The sequence below is a fragment of the Nycticebus coucang genome, chromosome 4, assembly GCF_027406575.1.
Source record: "Nycticebus coucang isolate mNycCou1 chromosome 4, mNycCou1.pri, whole genome shotgun sequence".
Lineage (NCBI taxonomy): Eukaryota > Metazoa > Chordata > Mammalia > Primates > Lorisidae > Nycticebus > Nycticebus coucang.
In genome coordinates, this window is record NC_069783.1 from 92,937,062 (window position 1) to 92,955,893 (window position 18,832).

At 50.3% G+C, this 18,832-nt stretch overlaps 1 protein-coding gene across 17 annotated transcripts in view; it reads left to right on the forward strand.

Annotated features, from left to right (window-relative positions):
• Positions 1-18,832, forward strand: part of INPP4A (inositol polyphosphate-4-phosphatase type I A) — a 141,950-nt gene that overhangs the window by 113,458 nt on the left and 9,660 nt on the right. For all 17 annotated transcript variants that reach the window (XM_053588065.1, XM_053588057.1, XM_053588059.1 and 14 more), the window contains 7 exons: positions 2,774-2,946; positions 3,862-3,985; positions 5,107-5,233; positions 5,508-5,648; positions 8,301-8,398; positions 12,592-12,704; positions 16,356-16,510. In XM_053588065.1, the coding sequence (XP_053444040.1) occupies positions 2,774-2,946; positions 3,862-3,985; positions 5,107-5,233; positions 5,508-5,648; positions 8,301-8,398; positions 12,592-12,704; positions 16,356-16,510 (931 nt within the window). The remainder of the gene's footprint in view (positions 1-2,773; positions 2,947-3,861; positions 3,986-5,106; positions 5,234-5,507; positions 5,649-8,300; positions 8,399-12,591; positions 12,705-16,355; positions 16,511-18,832) is intronic.

The window sequence follows — 18,832 nt, forward strand, 5'->3', positions numbered from 1 at the left end:
TTTGGCTTTCTCAAAAGCTATATTTAATCTGGGTTAAAACACACACACTTACAAACACACTCTCTCCTCCCTCCCTCCCCTGCTAATGAGAAAAAAAGGCCAAAACAGAATGTGGATTTGTAAGAGCCTTCCAGAGTTATCTAAAGTAGTCTGGTCCAAGGTTGTACCAGGCAGTGAATATTACAAGTTAGTAACTATATAAAGAGCTTGTCCCAAAAAGCGGATCAGCAACACCACTCAAGATGTTGTGGAGTTGAGCTGATTTTTTTCATAGTGAGACTTTCTTAGTGAAGGAAGTGAGTGTAAACCCTTCACCAACACAAGCGTCCCAGAAACCTATACTTGTTCAGGCCCTGGGTAGAAATCACGTTACTGCTCATGAAATTCATTTTGTTTGAAAATTATTTACTGTTAGGTTCTCCTCACATTGAAAAATGTGTTACCCACCAGCCCCTATTCTCTCTTCTGCAGAAGTGGTCAGGCAAGCTAGGAGTAACATGAGCTTAGAGTCAGTCAGGCATGCGTACGGATGCCGGAGCTCTTCATGTGTCTGGGGAAAACATCCTCTCTGAGCCTGCTTCCCGACCTGTGTTAATAAACCTCTCTCTGGGAATTAAATGAGAAAACAGTTACCAAATGAGGTGCTAACAAGTGTTGCATTCATGGTGGTTGATGCTCTTGAACCATTCAGACAAGTCTGAGCCCTGCCCCAGCAGATTTCACTCTTCGTTCCCACCCAGGTTCATGTCTCCCTCTGACCAGGACAAACATCTGAGTGTTTTTTAGCCATTCTTTCTGTACTTAATGTTTTTCTTTTTCTTTCTTTCTTTTTTTTTTTGTTTTTGTTTGTTAATATAGCAAAATAGTCATTCTTTTATGACTTTACAGAGAAGTAGGCAAAGTGAAAAAGTTGAACAGAGAGAGCTTGCTTCGTCAAATAAGACCACTTGTGTCTTCTGATCATTTTCACATTACAATGATTTGCACAGTAATTTTATATGTATATACATGATAAGTAGAAAAGTAAAGTAAAATTGGCAGCATTTGCCCCACGAGCGTTTACTTCTTAGTAAGGGATAGTCTTAATGACTGCCTTGCTTTCCCCAATCTATTTGGCTAGAACAACCTCATTGCCATTGCCACGTGTCCCTTCCCACAACTCTAATTGCCATTACAACAACCTAATGGCAACAGCAATTAGAATATGTCAGTAGCATGTTGGGGAAAAAATGGCAATTAGAAAAAATGCCATGCTATTTTTGATAGCCACTAAATATAATTGACATGTACTCAATGGAGTTTTTCAAAGAAACCAAACATGGTCTCTGAGCATCTTAGGGAAAGAAGACTCGGATGTTATCTAGTGTCACTCTCACATTTTATCAAAATGTCTGAGGGGGTTGAGGGACTTTCCTGTGGTCCAACACTGCTGAGCAGCGGCTGGGGCCTAGGACTCAACATTTTCCACCTCTCAATCCAGAGTTCTTTGTCACCATGATTTATTTGCTAAGACCTTTCTGCCATGGACTTTACAAATTTAGCCTGCTGTTTTCCATTACAGATATAAATCCTTGTCCACATACTGTATGCCTGCATATGCAGTTAGATATTTCCAACTTCTGAACAGCTACATGTACTTAAAAATCCTCATTAACCAAACCTGAGCATAGGGAAGTTCTTCTGCCTGTTTCTAAGATTGTTTCTCAGCAGTGCTAATATAGCTTGGGAGAGCAGAGCCAAGTCTCCCTTCTCTTGGTGTTTTAGATTCTGTTTATATAAGGCCTAGATCACCCTCTGGCAGCTGCATGGCCCCCACAGACCCGTGGCCTTCCCTGAGTACTGTGACATGGTCTGGGGCATCTGTGGCTCAAACCCTCGCCCTAAGGGTGTGCATTACCCAGGCTTCACGCCACAGCGCCTCACCATGTTTGGTGTCGTGGGTTCACTAGGGAGTGATGATCAAGTGCCTATTTCTGGGCCGGGTGACTTGTTAAAAATTTAACCGATGAGGGCATGTCATTTCTTTTAAATACAAAGGCAGAAAGAGCCAAAACTAAAGATATCTTTCAGCCTGTTTTTCTCCCTTGAGTTTCTATTTTTGAAAAGTTGTTTTGGTACAGGGTCAAAGTTTCCTTGTATTCCTAAAAGAAAACTAAGCTAGAAATAGATGGCACCAGGCAAGGAAGCTGGAGGCAGGAGAGAAAGTGAGTGAAAACTCGGGAACCACGCCGAGTGTCATTTCCACCTTAATGGGTAGAGGGCCTCGCTCACTACTTGTGGCAAGTGAGGGTTTAACACAGTTGTACATAGCATATAGGCTGGCAAGGGCAGAATTGGTCCTTGGCACCAGAAGAACAGGGGTCTCTGCCTTCATACCTGGGTCAAGAGAGGTGAGATAACAGAACTCTCCTGCGTGTCCTTCCTTCCCGGGTGGAGGAACCATGGTACCGTGGAAGAATATTGGCCTCTGTAGACAGAATATTTTCTGGCCTCATCATCGCTTGCAGAAACTTTTTTGTTTGCCTCAAAAGTCTTAGTCTTGAATGTCGGGTCTCCGGTAGGTTCAGGAGGATAGGCATGTGTCAGAGATTATACAAAGACTCAGGGCTGGAGGCTTAGAGACTGGGCTGGCTCCAGGCAGAGTATGAAGGCGTGGAGCAGGGGAATGGGGAGGACAGGCCGGTGCCTACGGGGTCAGGTGGCTTGTTAAATTGCCAGGCATAATTCTTAAGGTCTTCCTTCCTAAATGTCACAACCTCTCCACCATGCACAGGAGAGTGGAGCGAGGCCCTCTACCCACTGCTCACCACCCTCACGGACTGCGTGGCCATGATGAGCGACAAGGCCAAGAAGGCAATGGTCTTCCTGCTAATGCAGGACAGCGCACCCACCATCGCCACCTACCTGAGCCTGCAGCACCGTCGCGATGTCGTCTTCTGTCAGACAGTAAGACTCAGGACCACCTGCCCCACAGAAAAACTGGCTCAAGAATCCCTTTACCTCCCTGATCACTTGTAACAAACCACAGGTGGCCATATTCCTCCTGTTGTTTTAAAGTTTATTTACTAGAGCTCTAGATTTCAGCACAGGGAGGAAACTTACTGGATCAGTATGTGTTTGTCTCCCCGACGAGCTAGCACCTGCCGGGAGGAGGAGGCGAAGTTGCAGATGGCGCAGGCCTCTTTGCCGCCTTTTTTCCCCTGCAGAGTTCAGTGAGGACAACCCGAAGCTTGCTGTCGGAACAGTCTTTTTTCTTGTTTGTAAAAGAGTAGGTGCCTTAGTTCTGTGGCTCATTGCAGATGTGTGTTATCTTTCAGAGAAATGAAGAGTTGAAATGAATGTAACAAATTAAAGAGAGGCTAGCAAACTAATAAAGTGAATGGTGATTAAGGGTCAGGCTGGGTCGCTTCGGTTCCCCCACCCAACCAGAGAGTCTGTTTCATCCTACAGAAAATCTCCCACCCAGCAAACTTTAAGTGACCATGAACTGGCTTACTCCTGGGTTTTGTTGCGATGGTGTGGATCTGTGAGTAGATAGAGACTGTGGAGAATTATTCTGGGCTTCCCAAAGGTTCTGTCTAGCCCAGGAATAACTCAGGCAGGTCAGGTCTGAAGCTGGGCCAAAATCCAAACTGCCTTTGGGAGCTACCAGAGCAGGAAGCCCAGGGTGTTAGGTGCCCTCCCTGGAGCCTCTGCCCTCTGCAGCCCCGGAGCCAGTCCCTCGCCTACTCCCCAAGCTTCTCTGAAGATAGGAGGAGTGGCTGATGCCCCCTTGAGCAATGGAAACAAGGAACTCAGGGCCAGGGCTGCTATTTTTGAGCAGATATGTACCCTGAAACTGCTTCACCCCTGTCCCTGCAGCTGACTGCTCTCATCTGCGGCTTCATCATCAAGCTGAGGAACTGCCTGCATGACGACGGCTTCCTTCGGCAGCTTTACACCATCGGGCTGCTGGCCCAGTTTGAGAGCCTGCTGAGCACCTATGGTGAGATGCCCGTGGGTGCTGCTCACACCCAGGACCTCTGCAGCTGGGGCAGGAGCCGCAGTTATCAGTGTGATCTCCAGGCTTTTTTCTGAGATACTTTTCCAGTTACACAAGTATAATGCATGCTGATTAAAATCCAAACCTCACTAAAACACGTAACAAAGAACAAAACGACAGTTACACGGCATACATACATACCTCGGTTTGGTTTGTTCGTTTGTTATATATCTTTTTTAAAAAAATTCTTATGTCTAGCTAATAGTAGTTGTCTGTTATGTACCTTGAAGGTCTTTCGATTTGAGGATGGATGATAATTATTTAACCAGTAATGTCATGTAGGGTGTGTGGGCTGTACCCGAATTGTTCTGTTAAGCCAGTGCTGCTGGCATCTGTGCATGTAAGGCACTTGTGGGCCCTTCTGTAGCTACTAGGTGACTAAAGGGAGAACTTGCTGGGTCGAAGGGCAGGAATAGTCTAAAACTTAATAGGTATTTTCAAATTGCCCTCCAAATACCTTGTTTTCTATTAATTTCTTTTGAGAAGATGAAAATGCATCATATTGTAAAGCATTTGTTAATCTTTGGCATTCTAGGACATCAAAAGAGACATCAAGCCCAGTGTAATGAAGGGATCTGGCCACAACAGCACTGTTGTGGTGCCTCTCACAGCACTTTTTTTTTTTTTGCAGTTTTTGGCTGGGGCTGGGTTTGAACCTGCCACCTCCGGTATATGGGGTTGGCACCCTACTCCTTTGAGCCACAGGCGCCACCGTCTCTCGCAGCACATTTTTAAGGGCAGGCTTGGCCTTCCGAGTTCCATGCATTTCTGTTTCCCCTCCATGGCCCTGTGCTTGCCCAGAAAGGGGTGGGGAAGGATGGCGCAGCTCCACCAGCTGCAGTTTTTAATGTGGCTGTAGGATTTCAGTAGCCGTCCTTGCAGAGGAGTGAGTCATGGGGGAAGCAGCTCAGAGACCCCCACCCGGTCCACACCTGCATGCTCTCTTGTCACAGCTGGGCCTGAGCTCGTGGCCATTCACCTGCGTGTGCCTTGCTAACTGTGTCAGGTCCACAGAGGGAGCGGCAGGATATCTGCCTGACAGCCCTTCCTTCTCTCACATCTAGGTGAGGAGTTGGCGATGCTGGAGGACATGAGCCTTGGAATCATGGACCTGAGGAACGTGACCTTCAAAGTCACTCAGGCCACTTCTAACACGTCCGCAGACATGCTGCCCGTCATCACAGGAAATCGGTAGAAATGTTGGTTTAAATTTCTGTGAGCCAGAGCAGTATTGTTTGTTTGTTTATCTCATGGGATATGCTTTTCCTTTATAAATTTTTATTCTATTTCATTTGTTACAAATGCTGGTCACAGCCTCTTACGATAGTGTCACTCCTTAAAGGTCTATGGCTGACAATTTGGCCATCACTGAGCCAGGGGCCAGTCTGGGCTCTGGTACTGAGGTGTGGTCAGGTCCCTCCTTGCCTCAGGGTCACGGCCTCACCCCTTCTTTCCTTCTTTCCAGCGATGGGTTTAATGTGCGGGTGCCCCTGCCGGGCCCGCTGTTTGACGCCCTGCCCCGGGAGATCCAGAGCGGCATGTTGCTGCGGGTGCAGCCCGTCCTCTTCAATGTGGGCATCAATGAGCAGCAGACACTGGCCGAGAGGTGCGTGCCAGCCCCCGGGGCCGCAGCAGCTGGGCAGCCATGGGGATGACGTAGGAAGTGTGCTTACCCCTCTTCGAGTTCCAAGTGCTATAAGGACTCTGTCAGCCTTCCTTCCTTCAGCCAACATTCTTTCACCATGACCACATACCCAGCATTGTCTGTGGTGCTGGGGACACGAAGACAACTCAGATAGGACTTCCTTCCTCAGATTTGGCTGGTAGGAGAGAGCTGTGCAGGTGCAATGATGGAGTGAGAGAATCACAGGGAGTTACAGAAGCCAAGGAGGGGCACCCAGTGGGGTCTCAGGGCTCTGGGAAGGCCTGCTCAGGGAGAATGGCTGAAGTGTTTTGAAGTATGAGCATGAGTTAGATAGGGAAGTAGAAGAGATACTGGCCATCTCAGGCCAAGAAGACGGAGGGGAGAGAAACAGTGCAGGGACCAGGGCCACCAGTACCTGCAGTGCTCAGGGCAGAGAAGCCTTGTGCGCCAGAGTGAGTCCTGCCTTGATCCTGAAGACTATGCCTGGTAGACTCTCCTTCAGGGTCACTTGCCATACTGTGGAGATGAGTCCTGGGGACTTGTGTGTGTAGGGTACCTGTGTGTGCACACATGTGTTTAGGGGCAAAGAGGCTGATGGGATGTGTAAGGCCCACAAGGGCTTTCTACTAGTAAATGAAAATAACGAAAATCTGCTCAGCACCCATAGCACAGTGGTTATGGTGCCAGCCACATACACCAAGGTTGGCGGGTTCAAATCCAGCCCAGGCCAGCTAAACAACAACAACACCACCACCAAAATAGCCAGGTGTTGTGGCGGGCGCCTGTAGTCCCAGCTTCTCGGGAGGCTGAGGCAACAGAATCACTTGAGCCCAAGAGTTTGAGGTTGCTGTGAGCTGTGACACCATGGCACTCTACTGAGGGTGACATAGTGAGACTCTGTCTCAAAAAAAAAAAGAAAGAAAAAGAAAATAATGAAAATCTCTCCTGTGTTGTCCTTTATATTCATGTGATATGGATATTTTAGTATGAAAAGATGTCTTAAAGTACTTGTTGTTAGGGAAATTTGGCTTCTAGGATGATACGCCATATTCCTGCTGGGCCTTTTGAGCCCAGTGGGTGGTCAATGTCCATTGACCCCCTAGGTGTCGGGTATGTCACCCCACCTAGTAAATATGTTGTGGTTTCTGGGAGACACTGACTAACTTTCAGTAGGGCAGGACAGGATCAAGTTTACATTTTCAGTAGATCATGTCTGGCATGTGCCGGGAGGAGGTGTGAGGGGGCTGCTGGGGAGTCTGGGCCAGAGGCACTAACCTGGCCTGGGCAGGGGGGATGGCATGTGTTCTGAGGGTGACAGCCGGGAGAACTATGAAGTGGTAAATGGAAGGGCGTGGTGTTCATGGGCCTGAGAGAGAGAAGCAGGAGAGTGGACCAGACCCTCCCAGGCTTCTAGACCCTCCGGGAGTGAGTGGGGCAGTGACAACCACTGAGCTCATGAACTGGTGTCAGGGGCCGATGGTGACCTGAGCTTGGGCTGAGGGTACCAGCCCAGGAAGCAGAGTCCCAAAGGTGTGAGCAGAGCTGGAGGAGCCCACATCAGGGAAGGCGGCAGCCTCACTAGAGCCCCCACAGGGAGGTGGCCCAGGGGAGGGAGAGTGTTGCTCCCTGTATCTGGCAACTGTTGATCCCTCAGGACATACTGATGATGCTGCAAGAGCAGTTTCTGGAGAGGGTTGAGGCAGTTACATGCAGTACACCCCCAGGACAGGGAAGCCTGGAAGATGGCGGGGGCTTGGCTTTGTTTATTCTTTTGTTCCCAGGACCCTGGCAAGCTGGGTTTGCTTATGAGCCAAGGGGAGGACCCCTGAGAAGGAAAGCCATGGTCCCGGGCCTTTTGTCAGAGACGATTCTCAAGGGGGCAGATGCCTAGGGGAAATGCCAGTGTGGGCACCAGGGGTGGGGGACCTGTGCCCACTGCCCTCTGAGTGGAGTAGTAGGACCCTAAAGAGGCTGATACTCAGGAAGGTCGCTCAGCAGGGGAGTGCTGGGGCTGCCCTGAGCACTTGGACTTCAGAGCTTGCATTGTTAATGACCATCTTGTGCCTGCCTTGTATGTTGCGTGTGGTGACCTTTTCCCTTGGGCATTTGGCACAGCTCAATTGCAGAATGTTGGGTGTAGACAGGGTGAACCTGAGTGATGGGAAAAGAGAGAGGAGGGCCTCACGTCAGCCCTGGAGGGACAGTCTATCAGACTGTCATGCAGGGCTGTGCCCTCCCTCCCCAGCCACATCCCACTGCCATCCCCTCTGCTAAGTACACCTGAGAAGGGAGGACACAAGGACTGTGAACTGAATGGCCGTTAGAAGGGGTTCCTGTGCCACACGAGAGGGGCTCTTGCTCTCCAGGGCTGGTGCAGATCATGTTTTGATAATCTCTTAGGACTGTGCCTGACGGATTATACGTGGTTCATGCCAATGGAATGTATCTAGATGGTGCCAACACTGTATGGTCAGTATGAGGAAAGCGGCTTAGGATTTAGATGTGCAAATTACTGTTTGAAAGAGTCAATATTGTTAGCTTTCACACAGCTGTGTTCATGTTAGAAGATGGTGACGTTAGCTGACTAATGGCATCCCTTTTTAACTTCCCAAGGTTTGGCGATACATCTTTACAAGAAGTCATCAATGTGGAGAGTTTGGTGCGGTTAAATTCCTACTTTGAGCAGTTTAAGGAAGTTTTGCCTGAGGATTGTGAGTATTTCTTCATTCGTGGTAGGTTTCCCCTGCTGATCTTGTCCTCACTGGATGGCCAAGCTCAGGCCGTCTGCTCCGTGCTGCCTGGCTCGCCCAGCTTCCGTGTGTCTGTGAGCATGCAAGTCTGCGCTGTTCCCCGGCCGCCTCCTACCCCAGTGTGTGCGTGTGCGTGCACACATACACATACATGTACATATACACAGGTACACACAAACATGCACACACGTACCCATACACGTACACATACACCCAAGTACACGTGCACACACCCATACATGCACACATACACACGCGTGCACACATGCACATATACACACATACACACGTACACATATATGCACACACGCATACGCACACACACAGCCTGTTCACCTCTTTGGATTCTTCCCGGCTTGAATCCCCACCCAGAGAAACTTCCCTTGGCTGCAGCCCTTGCTCATCTCTCTGCTGTCTGTTTTCTTCTGACCTATGTGATGTAGGCTTTCTCACACACTTTCATAACCAGTGGCACGAATCGTGCACCTGCTGGTAGGACATGAGAGATCACAGAGGCAGGAGCCGCCTTCAACCTGGTGAGCTACTTGTGCACCAGCCTCCATGGCGCTTAGGAGTAAGATGCAGGGCGGGCGTTGGTGGATGTTTGGCAAGATGGTACCTGTCATAGCGTCGCACACCCACAGAGAGATGACAGTGGTCTTCCCACTGCTGACACACAGTCCTGTGTCCCCTAGTGAAGACCCTGCAGCAAGGGCTCTGGAAGTTGCAGAACTCCGGGAAGAGCCCAGGGCATACACAGCACAGTCTTTATGTGTTGGATTCTCTCCCAAATTCCACCCAGGAAGTATCCCCTGAGTACCTGCCACGGGTAAAGTGCCACAGGACCCCCATGGTGAATGAGACAGATGCTTCCTTGGAGGGAAAACCACCCGAGAATACCCTGTCTGTGTAGGCACTGCTGCAGTCACTCTGGGTGCCACACGGCTCAAGGAGACACATCCCTACCTCAGTTTACACTGGTGTCTTCTAATAGGGCTTTCTAAAGAGGGAAGATCACATCCACCTCAGCTGGGAAGAGGCAGGCAGGTGTCATTTGTTTTCTGTTGGAAGGGGTGGTAGATCTCAGAGTTTAGAAATACTAGTAGGACAGTACTGCTCGTGAACTGCCACTGATGTGCCAGGCGCCAGGCTGAGTGCCCACACGTGTCCCCTCCCGGAATCCCACAGCAGGCCTGTGAGGCCAGTGCTCATGTCCACATACAGGTAAAGGAAAGGGCTGCCTGGCATCACAGCACTCCTATTAGGAGACACTGCCACAGAGGACCTCTAGGGCCAGGCTGGGCGGTGTCTGCACTACGTAGTGGTGCTCGGTAGGGAAGCAGTGAAAAAGCTGCCTTTTCCCGGGTCCCTCCAGCAGGAGAGTGCTGCTGGATGGGAGGAGGGGGCACAAGCTGTTGGTAGGTGAGTGAGACATCGTTCACTGTCTGCCCCCAGCCTGGAGTGATGGGGCATGTGGAGAGAAGGGGCGAGGTGTTGAGAAGGGCTCGAGCTGAAGACCAGTTCCCCTGTGGCCACTTGACACTGATGTCAGCTGTGGAGGGCTGAAGACCAGGCACTGGGCTGGGACACTGGAGCTGGTGGCGGCAGCAGCAGTGGGCAGGCAAAGGAAAGAAGTGAGCCCAGCACCAGCCCCCACTAAGCTTGTGACCTGGCCAGACAGCCCGTGGGCAGCCCACAGAGTGGGGCCCTTCATGGTTGAGGCCACTGAGTGGCAGGATGAGAAGGGGACTTAAAGACAGCATGTGGGGCTGGTGAGGAGGAAGGGATTCAACAGATGGGCCTGAGAGGGTGCTACCAGCAAGCGAGAAGCAGGCAGTCAAGGAGGCAGGAACCAGGGGTGTGAGCCACTCCTGTGAACCGGGAGTTTGTGGTCAAAGACCTTCTGGTGAGCTCAGGGGACAGTCTCAGTGTAGTGAAGGGTAGGCCAGAAGAGTAAGTGTTGACAAAATGGTGCTGCTTTGGAATGGACCCATCTGTCCCAAAGATGGGCAGCAGTGTGATGGTTGGGGCTGAGGGAGGCTGGACACAGCCTGGAGCTCCAGGGGTGATGGCACTGTACATAGAGGCCTGAGGGAAGGAACCAGAAGGTACAGGAGGATGACAGAGCTGCAAAGCAGGCCCTGGAGAGCCCAGGCAGACAGTGCCCTGTAAAGGAGGAAGGAAGAAAGGGCAGGGATGTGAAGGAGGAACACAGTAGCTCAGGTGGTGGCTCCCCAGGGGAGCAGGGCTGCTCTTTACTGAACACACGGGAGGTGGGCCCAGAACTAGGGGCTGGAGAGGAGTGCAGGAGACTTGGCATGGATGAGGCTGGCCCCTGGAGGCTGTGGTTCCCAGCCCTGGCTACAGTAGAGGTCCCCAGAAAGCCGGAGACAGTACTGATGCCTGGGCTGCACTGCACAGTGTGATGGGCAGGGCCTGGGCACCAGAGTCTCAAGAACTTGCTAGTGACCTACATGCTGCAGCCAGGTAGAATCTACATGAAGAGGCTCCTCCAGGGCCTGAGCTGAGGGTCAGCAGTGCAGGTCCACAAGAGCCTGGTCCTGAGGTGGCCTCACCTTCCGCAGCAGCGATCACAAGTAATGGCAGACCTGTTGAGGACTTGGCGTGAATCTGGCCCTCTCCTGCCCACTGTATGTGGGTTAGATACAGTGATCCCTGCAGCAGCCCCAACAGCCGTGCTAGTTTCATACCCACTTGGCAGAGAAGACTCCGAGGCATGGAGGGCACCTCCCTGCTAGCCTGGGTCAAGCCCAGGCAGTGTCTTCTGACTTGTGGGGGTAGACAGGCTGTGGAGGGAGGTGCAAGAGTGTTGGTGGGACCAGCCAGAGAGCCACAGTGGGGAGGGACAGGTGCGCTGAGGGCGGAAAGAGTAGTTGCAGTGAGTGGCAGTGTCAGGAATTGGGGATTCTGTGCCAGCATCATGGAGGGCAGGCAGTTTCTAGTGCTGTCAAGGACCTGGGGGACGTTAAAATAGACTAACGATGAAGGCCGAGGAAGAGTGAGGCCCATGGGAACAGAAGCAGCCCAGGCTGGCTGTACCTCCCAGGCAGAGCCAGCAGACTGGACCATGACCCAGGGAGCTGGGCAGCCATTGCCCGTGCACCTGTGAGCCCCAGGAGAACTGCTGGTCTGTGAGGCTGAGAAGATTAATCCCACGCATGGAATACCCCCAAAATCTGCACAGTCATTAAACTAGGGGCTATCGGGGTGCCCAGGGAGAAGCCACAGTTGCTCGTGAGAGGAGAGATCACACTATCTCTGGAGGTTGTGGGCCCCGACCTTAAACCCCTCCTCTGAGCTGAGCCTCTCAAGGGCGGGGCCTTCTTTCTGTTTCTCTGTATCTGGCCCTGTCCCCTGGATAGCATAGTGCTGGCACTGCCAGGAGCCAGCACATGACATGATTAGCACAGGGTTGCGTGTGCATTAGGGACAGGGTGCATGGTGGAAACTATGTGTATTTAGATCCCAAATGGTTTTGATTTGGGGATTCAGGAACTGTGGTATTTTCCATTTGGCCTTGATATCTTTGTTAATCTCTGCGTTTGAAAATCTCAGTGTACCTTGAGGAGAGGTTGATTTTACCTGGATTTTGCCCTGGGTTTCCTAGGTGAGGTGATCTGATGGATTTTCAGGAGCCTGCCAGAGTGGAGGAAGGATGCTGTGAGAGTGGGAAGAGGCCTCCCAGACCTTCAGAAATGTTGTGGGCTAAGGTCATGTTCCAGATCTTCCCAGGGTTTCCAGGCCCACTCACTGGCCAACACCTGCTGCTCCAAGTGTCCTCCTCTCTGGTAGAAGTGTGGAGACCAGATGGGTTTCCAGATGGGTTTCCTCCTCCCTCCTTTTAGGGGGCATGTGGCTTTGTAGGAATTTTGTTAGGTGACTTGGTGTCTGCACCTCTCCGGCCCCTCAGAATTGCCAAGAGATGAAGGTTGCACTAAAATAGCAGTGAGAATGAGTGCTCACCTTACTAGTAGCCATGTCCAGTTCCCAAACCCACCCTCCTTTCTTGCTTTGGCTGTGCATTCGCCATTTTAGTGTTTCTGGGCCGCAGCAGATGACTTGGATGGCCTGCCACTGTCAGGGCAGCTTCCTGGGTGCAGCACCAACTCCCACGGACTCCTTTTCTCTTCCAGGCCTACCTCGATCTCGGAGTCAGACATGCCTGCCAGAGCTGCTGCGGTTTCTAGGTCAGAATGTGCATGCCCGGAAGAATAAGAACGTCGACATTCTCTGGCAAGCCGCTGAGGTACTCATTATAGTGAGGAAAAGGAGGTTATTGCTGTGCACACTACCAAAACTCATGACAAAAACGTTAAATCAAAATCTCAGCTCTCAGGAAGCGGAGAGAGCAAATTTCTCCATGTGGGCTGACTGAATATGTTCTAACACTCTGGAAGATGCCAAACCTTGCCTGTGAGCTCATGCCTGTGAGGGCTGCTAGAATTCTGATAAGCTTGACATGGTCAGTCCCATGGGAGACTTAATAGCCAGGCTGATGACAGTTGTCACCTTCAGAAACTTGTGTGTAGATAGCAGCTAAAACTCTCTGCTTCCTGCATCTCTTAATAGGTTCAGAGGGAGACTATGGCAACCCTTCACATCTCTTTAAACAGTCTTTATTGTACATTGAGGTTCTGATTTCCTAGCTTTCCCAAGTCCTCTCATAAATTTACTTGAAATTTCTCAGTTCTGAGCCTGGGCATCAGAGCAATGTCATGGCTCGTCTCCCCACCAGTGCCAAGGGGCTAAGCTTGCCTCTTTTCTGTAGCAGAATAACTTGTCCAGCACTGGGACTCAGGTATAAGAGGCCCCAAGTGGCATTCCAGCTCCCCGTCTGAGCCTGAGGAAAGGGAAGGGTGGGCACAGGAGCACGGTGGCACTGCACTGCCCACCATGGCCGAGCCACTGCCTCATGTCACAGAGCCCCAGCAGCACATGGTGCATCCCCACAGTTTCCCTGAAGTATGACTGTCCTTGTCAGGAGAGTGTTTCTTTCGGTCCTAGGTCTCTTCTGCAGCAGCAGAGGGTCTTGGCTGGTCATGGTGCTTGACGGCCATTCTGCGTCACTTATTAGATCCTATATTCAAAAAGTCCATCTTTTGGAATGTGTTACTTATTATGGGTGTGTTAATGACCACGGCTGCTGATAGTGTTCTGTTGAATTAAGCTTTAAAGAGTGAACATTCCCCTCTGTATACTAATCCATTCATTGATCCTGTGAAGTACCCCCATGGGAAAGACTACTAGAAAACGTGGGGTGGGTCAGTCGGCCCATCTCCCCTCTCCGAGCCAGCCTGTCCTTGTATCTTTTAATTACAGCAGAACACCAAGTGTTCTGGAGGCACCAAGTGACAGAAAGCTCAGTAGGTTTCACAGGCCTCATTTTTCAAGTATTCTCTTGGTCCAAGGGGCTCATCAGGCATGGGTTGCTCAGACCAGGCCCAGCAAGAAGGGTACAGGGGGGACATGTGCCTGCTGCGAGGTTCCTCTACTTTCTTAAATTTTGTTTTTTTCACGGGGATACTAAACATCCCTGGCCAGGCTGTTACAGCCTCTTACACAAATACTTTTAAGAGACTTTAGACAAAAAGTAAGACTTTCCCATGACACAGAGCCCAGAGGGTAACTCAGCTACATCTCTGAACAGTGACACAGAACATGCACTCACTAATTCATTCTCCTTGTAATAAACAGACGGCTTTACAGTCATGGATGCAGAGACCTTGGGCAGACCTTGTTTGGGAACTGTGGTTCTGTTTCTCTGTTGCCATATGATAGAAAAATCATTAAACATAGGGACAATGGACCATTCCCTGTCACCAGAACAAAAAAGCAGTCCATCCAGTTGTGCATTTTTTTTTTCCTAGTAGAGGCCCTGAAGTATAGAAGCCTAGACTCAGAGGCAAGCCTAGATTCACACCCTCAGCTCTCATGTCCTTCAAACCTTGGGCATCCCCTGGGGGACAGGTGGGTATAGGGGCAGCAGTGCCACACCACTCAGGTACTGGGTCTTCTCTCTCCAGCTTGACCAGAGCTGCAGTCCTTTCCTGGGTCTTATGTCTTTTCATTTCTGTGTATGAACAAATCCTGGGCTACACAGCTGGAATGTCTTTAGTCAGGTCTAAGCTCTCATTTCGTAGAGGGGGTACCCAGCCAGCACACCGAAGCTGGCATGACAGCTTCCCAGAGGTACTCCTGGCCACCCCTGCCTGCCTTCCAGAATCTTATGTTAGCTCTGGGCGCATCATCTACGAAGTTAAATGGTCTTTTGAAAATGATTTAGTTCCAGCTTCTGCCATGTGTTTGGTCATGAACTCTGCAGCCTGTAGAAATTAGTGAGTATATCAAGTTCACCCTTGCTTTGTCAGTTAGGATTTTACAAATTTGATTAGATCACACTTCACTAGCTTAGGGTCTTGTTCCCCCCACCCTGCTTTTGTCTATTCCCAAAAGAAGCCCATCCGCTTTCTGCTTGACTTGACAGAACTCTGGGCCTTTCCTATTCTGTCTTTTGCTGGACATGGTTCTTAGGACTACTCCATGTTCCCAGCAGTGACTAGCATGTTCTTGGCTTTGCTGGCCTGAGAAGCAGGTACAGTGCCATCTTCAGGGCAGTTGACACGACTGATGTTTTCTGAATTACAACAGGTAACTGGAGGCCACCACTAAGGTCCACAGCCCTATATCTGAAGTTCTTATGGCCAGACGTTTTAGAATTCACAGATTTTCAGACCTTATTTTTTTTTATTTTTTTGAGACAGTCTCACTCTGTCACCTGGGTAGAGTGCCATAGCATCACAGCTCACAGCAACCTCAAACTTTTGGGCTAAAGCAATTCTCTTGCCTCAGCCTCCCAAGTAGCTGGGATTATAGGCACCTACCACAATGCCTAGCTACTTTTCTATTTTTAGTAGAAACAGGTTCTCACTTTTGCTCAGGCTGGTCTGGAACTTCTAAGCTCAAGCAATCCACCCAGTATGAATATTTACATAAAATGGGATAAATAAAGATCATAATAATCTCACATCAGCTCAGATCTGGTTGTGCTGCCAAATGAGGTTGTTATAAACAGAAAAAAAAAACATTATTTTCTGTTTTAGAGCTTGCTGGATTGGGTGACTGTGTACCTAGGTTTGTCTCTAGCGGTGCAGAGGAAATGCCCCCAAATCTTCTCTGCATAGGTAGAGGAGGCACATGCAGTTAGCCTTTTCCCAGTCTGGAGGCAGCCCCTGCCCCCCACCATGTGAGCCATCTTGTTTGAGGAGGGAAGCGCAGCCTGCAGGGCGAATCCTGTGCCTGGGGCGAGGATGGTGGGAAGGGTCTGTGGGGTCTGGTGGGCAGAGGTGGCTAAAAGGAAGTGGCACTTCTGAGCTGTTCCCATCTGTATGGATGGAGGAGGAGAGTGGACATCAGCAGATCTGTCCCCTGCCTTCCAGAAAGGCCTGGACACCAGGCCAGGGGCTTGTGGGCATCCTGTGAGTGGTCTTGGCCTCCCCTGAGTGGGTTGTCTTTGCTGCCATCTTCCCCTAAGGGATCAGCAGGGAGGAGCTGAACGTGACAGGAGGGCCCAGGCATGATTTGGAAGGGGGCAGCTGGTAAGAGCCAGTGAATGGATGATGATCCCTCAAAAGGAAGGGAGGCTGGACTGAGAAGGAGCTTCCTGTGGAGAAGGCAGGCACATGGGGCGCTGCAGGGCCCCCGAAAGCGCTGGGGTTTGTAAGTGACCAGCTCTGAGAGGATACAGAGTTGGGGCACAGAAGCAGGGAGTCTGGCCACGCCTGGCATTGAGTTTCTGTCCCTTGCCCTTGCAGGGCATTCTGGAGCCTGTAGTGTGTGAAGGGTGTTGCCTTTCTGGGGAGTCCCCCCTCCCAAGCACAGACTATTTTCCTGTTGGCAGATCTGCCGTCGCCTTAATGGGGTCCGGTTTACCAGCTGCAAGAGCGCCAAGGACCGCACAGCCATGTCAGTGACGCTGGAGCAGTGTCTGATCCTGCAGCATGAGCACGGAATGGCCCCCCAGGTCTTCACCCAGGCCCTGGAGTGCATGCGCAGGTGAGTGCCACCGCCGGGCTGCACCTGCCTGCCCCGGGCCAGCTGTGTAAACTGCAGATGAGCAGCTCTGCTGCACCTTCCTATGGGGCCTGCCCTGCATGAGGCCCTGACTCCAGCCACACTTGAGTTTGACAAACTAAAATTATTGGCACTGTCAAATTTAGACAGTGTTCTCTTGTAAGGTGAGGGCTAGCAGTCTTTCTGAACAGGACTGCGCTGAAACCCGGGAGGCCAGTGGGCGGGCAGGCGGAGGGTCAGGCAGCTAAATGGGGAGCTTGGCTGCAGCCCTCTGCCTGGCTGTGGGTGTGGTTCAGGGCCAGGGCCTTCTCAGCAGGCACCTGCTGCAGATGTAGCTACTCCTCCATAGTCCGTTCCCAAATGTGAGTGAAGAAATGCGCCTGCAGGCTGCACTGGTTTGCTCTGCTGCTTCTCTAGTAGCCTATACAGTTTGCTTTTATGAGCAAAGTGTCAGATGAGTGTTTTATGGTGACAGCTGTTGGTGTGCTCTGGTGACCTCACCCTAATGATGTTCTGATTCTGAGACAGCAGGCGTGTTTGCAGAATGAAACCCAGTACTAAAATTGTCCCCTGTTGGTCACTGCCTTGTTTCAAGCACTGCTGGGCAGCCCCCTACCTCACATACCAAAAGAAAGGATAAGAAACCTGGTTTTCCCGTCTCCTTCAATGTAGTCACCAATGCTGTTAAAGTCTCATTTCCAACAGTCACTTCTATTGAATGTTCTGTATCATTTGTCCTCTCACCAAATTCTTTAAAGTGTTCAATTCTCTTATCCTTTCTGTATGTTTTTGCTGTTTGACCTTCTCACAATAATATACAAAAGAGATGCATGAGCTCCTGCCTCTTGATAACAGCATTTTGTAAAAACATTCCTGTTTTGTCTTTCCAAGTTCACCTAACCCTCTCTGTTAAAGTCACCACCCCCCTGCCCAGCCTCAGGGAAGCAGTAGAAACTCAGACCCCTGCTCTTGGGAGCCGTTCTTTAATTTTACTTCCCCTGACTAGAGGCCTGTCCCCAGGAGCCTGGGTGCCTTTCGGGCTCCGAGTCCAATTTGACCCAGCTGTAAGGTGTCTGGTGTGGCTGGGTGGCAGCCACATCTGCACCTGTTAAGCTGTGTGGCATTGGCAGGGGCCACTCTAGGGAACTGCAGACCTTTGCCAGTTGAAGGAATGAGAATGAAGCTGGATCCCTGTGGTTGTGACAGCAATGATCAGGATCCAACCTAGTCAGTAGCCAAGACCCTGAGTTAGGCCTACAGTTGACACCAGACCTCTGTCACTTCTTGGGCTCTTGAACAAACCACACCAACTGAACCAAAAAAAAAAAAAAGTTCTGACTTCATCTGAACACAAAGGTCTCAGGAGACCAGGAAGAACGTGAGTTTATAGAAAGACACAGCTTGACTACAGGGCCTGTCACTAAGCCCAGAACCTGCATGGGCCCTAGTGCTGCTGCCTCTATGTGCCAGGGGCACACTGCAAGAGAATTCTCCACATTCCTGAGATTAACAGGCAGCCGTATTAACATTTTATCCATATTCTCTCAGAGAAACATACATATGTACATACCTACCTACCTACGGGTGTGAGTGTGGTTAATCCACACAGTCCCTGAATAACACACAAAAGCACGTGCATAAATAAATGCAATCTGCCTGTTGTTTTAGCCTACTTTTTTCATTTTACTGTTTTGTGAGCATTTTTTCAGGTGGATATAGACCTTATCACTCTTAACATACCATAATTTATCCAATTTGCTATTATTGAGTATTTAAGCTGTATATGGTTTCCTAGAATTTTAATCAAGAGTACAGTTGACTCCTGATGTTAAAAAGTATGTATCTTCTTTTATGGCTTTTTTTTTTTTGCTCTGTCACCCAGGCTGGAGTGTACTCATTGTGGCCTCAGACACAAGTTTAATGATCCTACCGCCCCAGCCTCCTGAGTAGCTAGGACTATAGGAGCACACCACCACGCATGGCTAATTTTTTCATTTTCTGAGAGATGGGATCTTGCTGTGTTGCCCAGGCTGGTCTAGAACTCCTGGGCTCAAGCAATCTTCCTGCCTCACCCTCCCAAAGTGCTGGGATTATAGGTGTGAGCCACTGCACCTGACCTGTAAGGCTTTTAAATCACCAAATTGTTCACGTACCAGCCATATACCTGCCTAGTGTCCCAGAGTGCTGTGGACACTGGCTCCCCTGGGCACTGTCATTCCTGTCACTGTTCTGAGTGCTCCTGAGGCTATAAAGGTGGCGTTGTTTGTTTTACTTACAGATGAGGACCTAAGGCCCTGAGTGGGT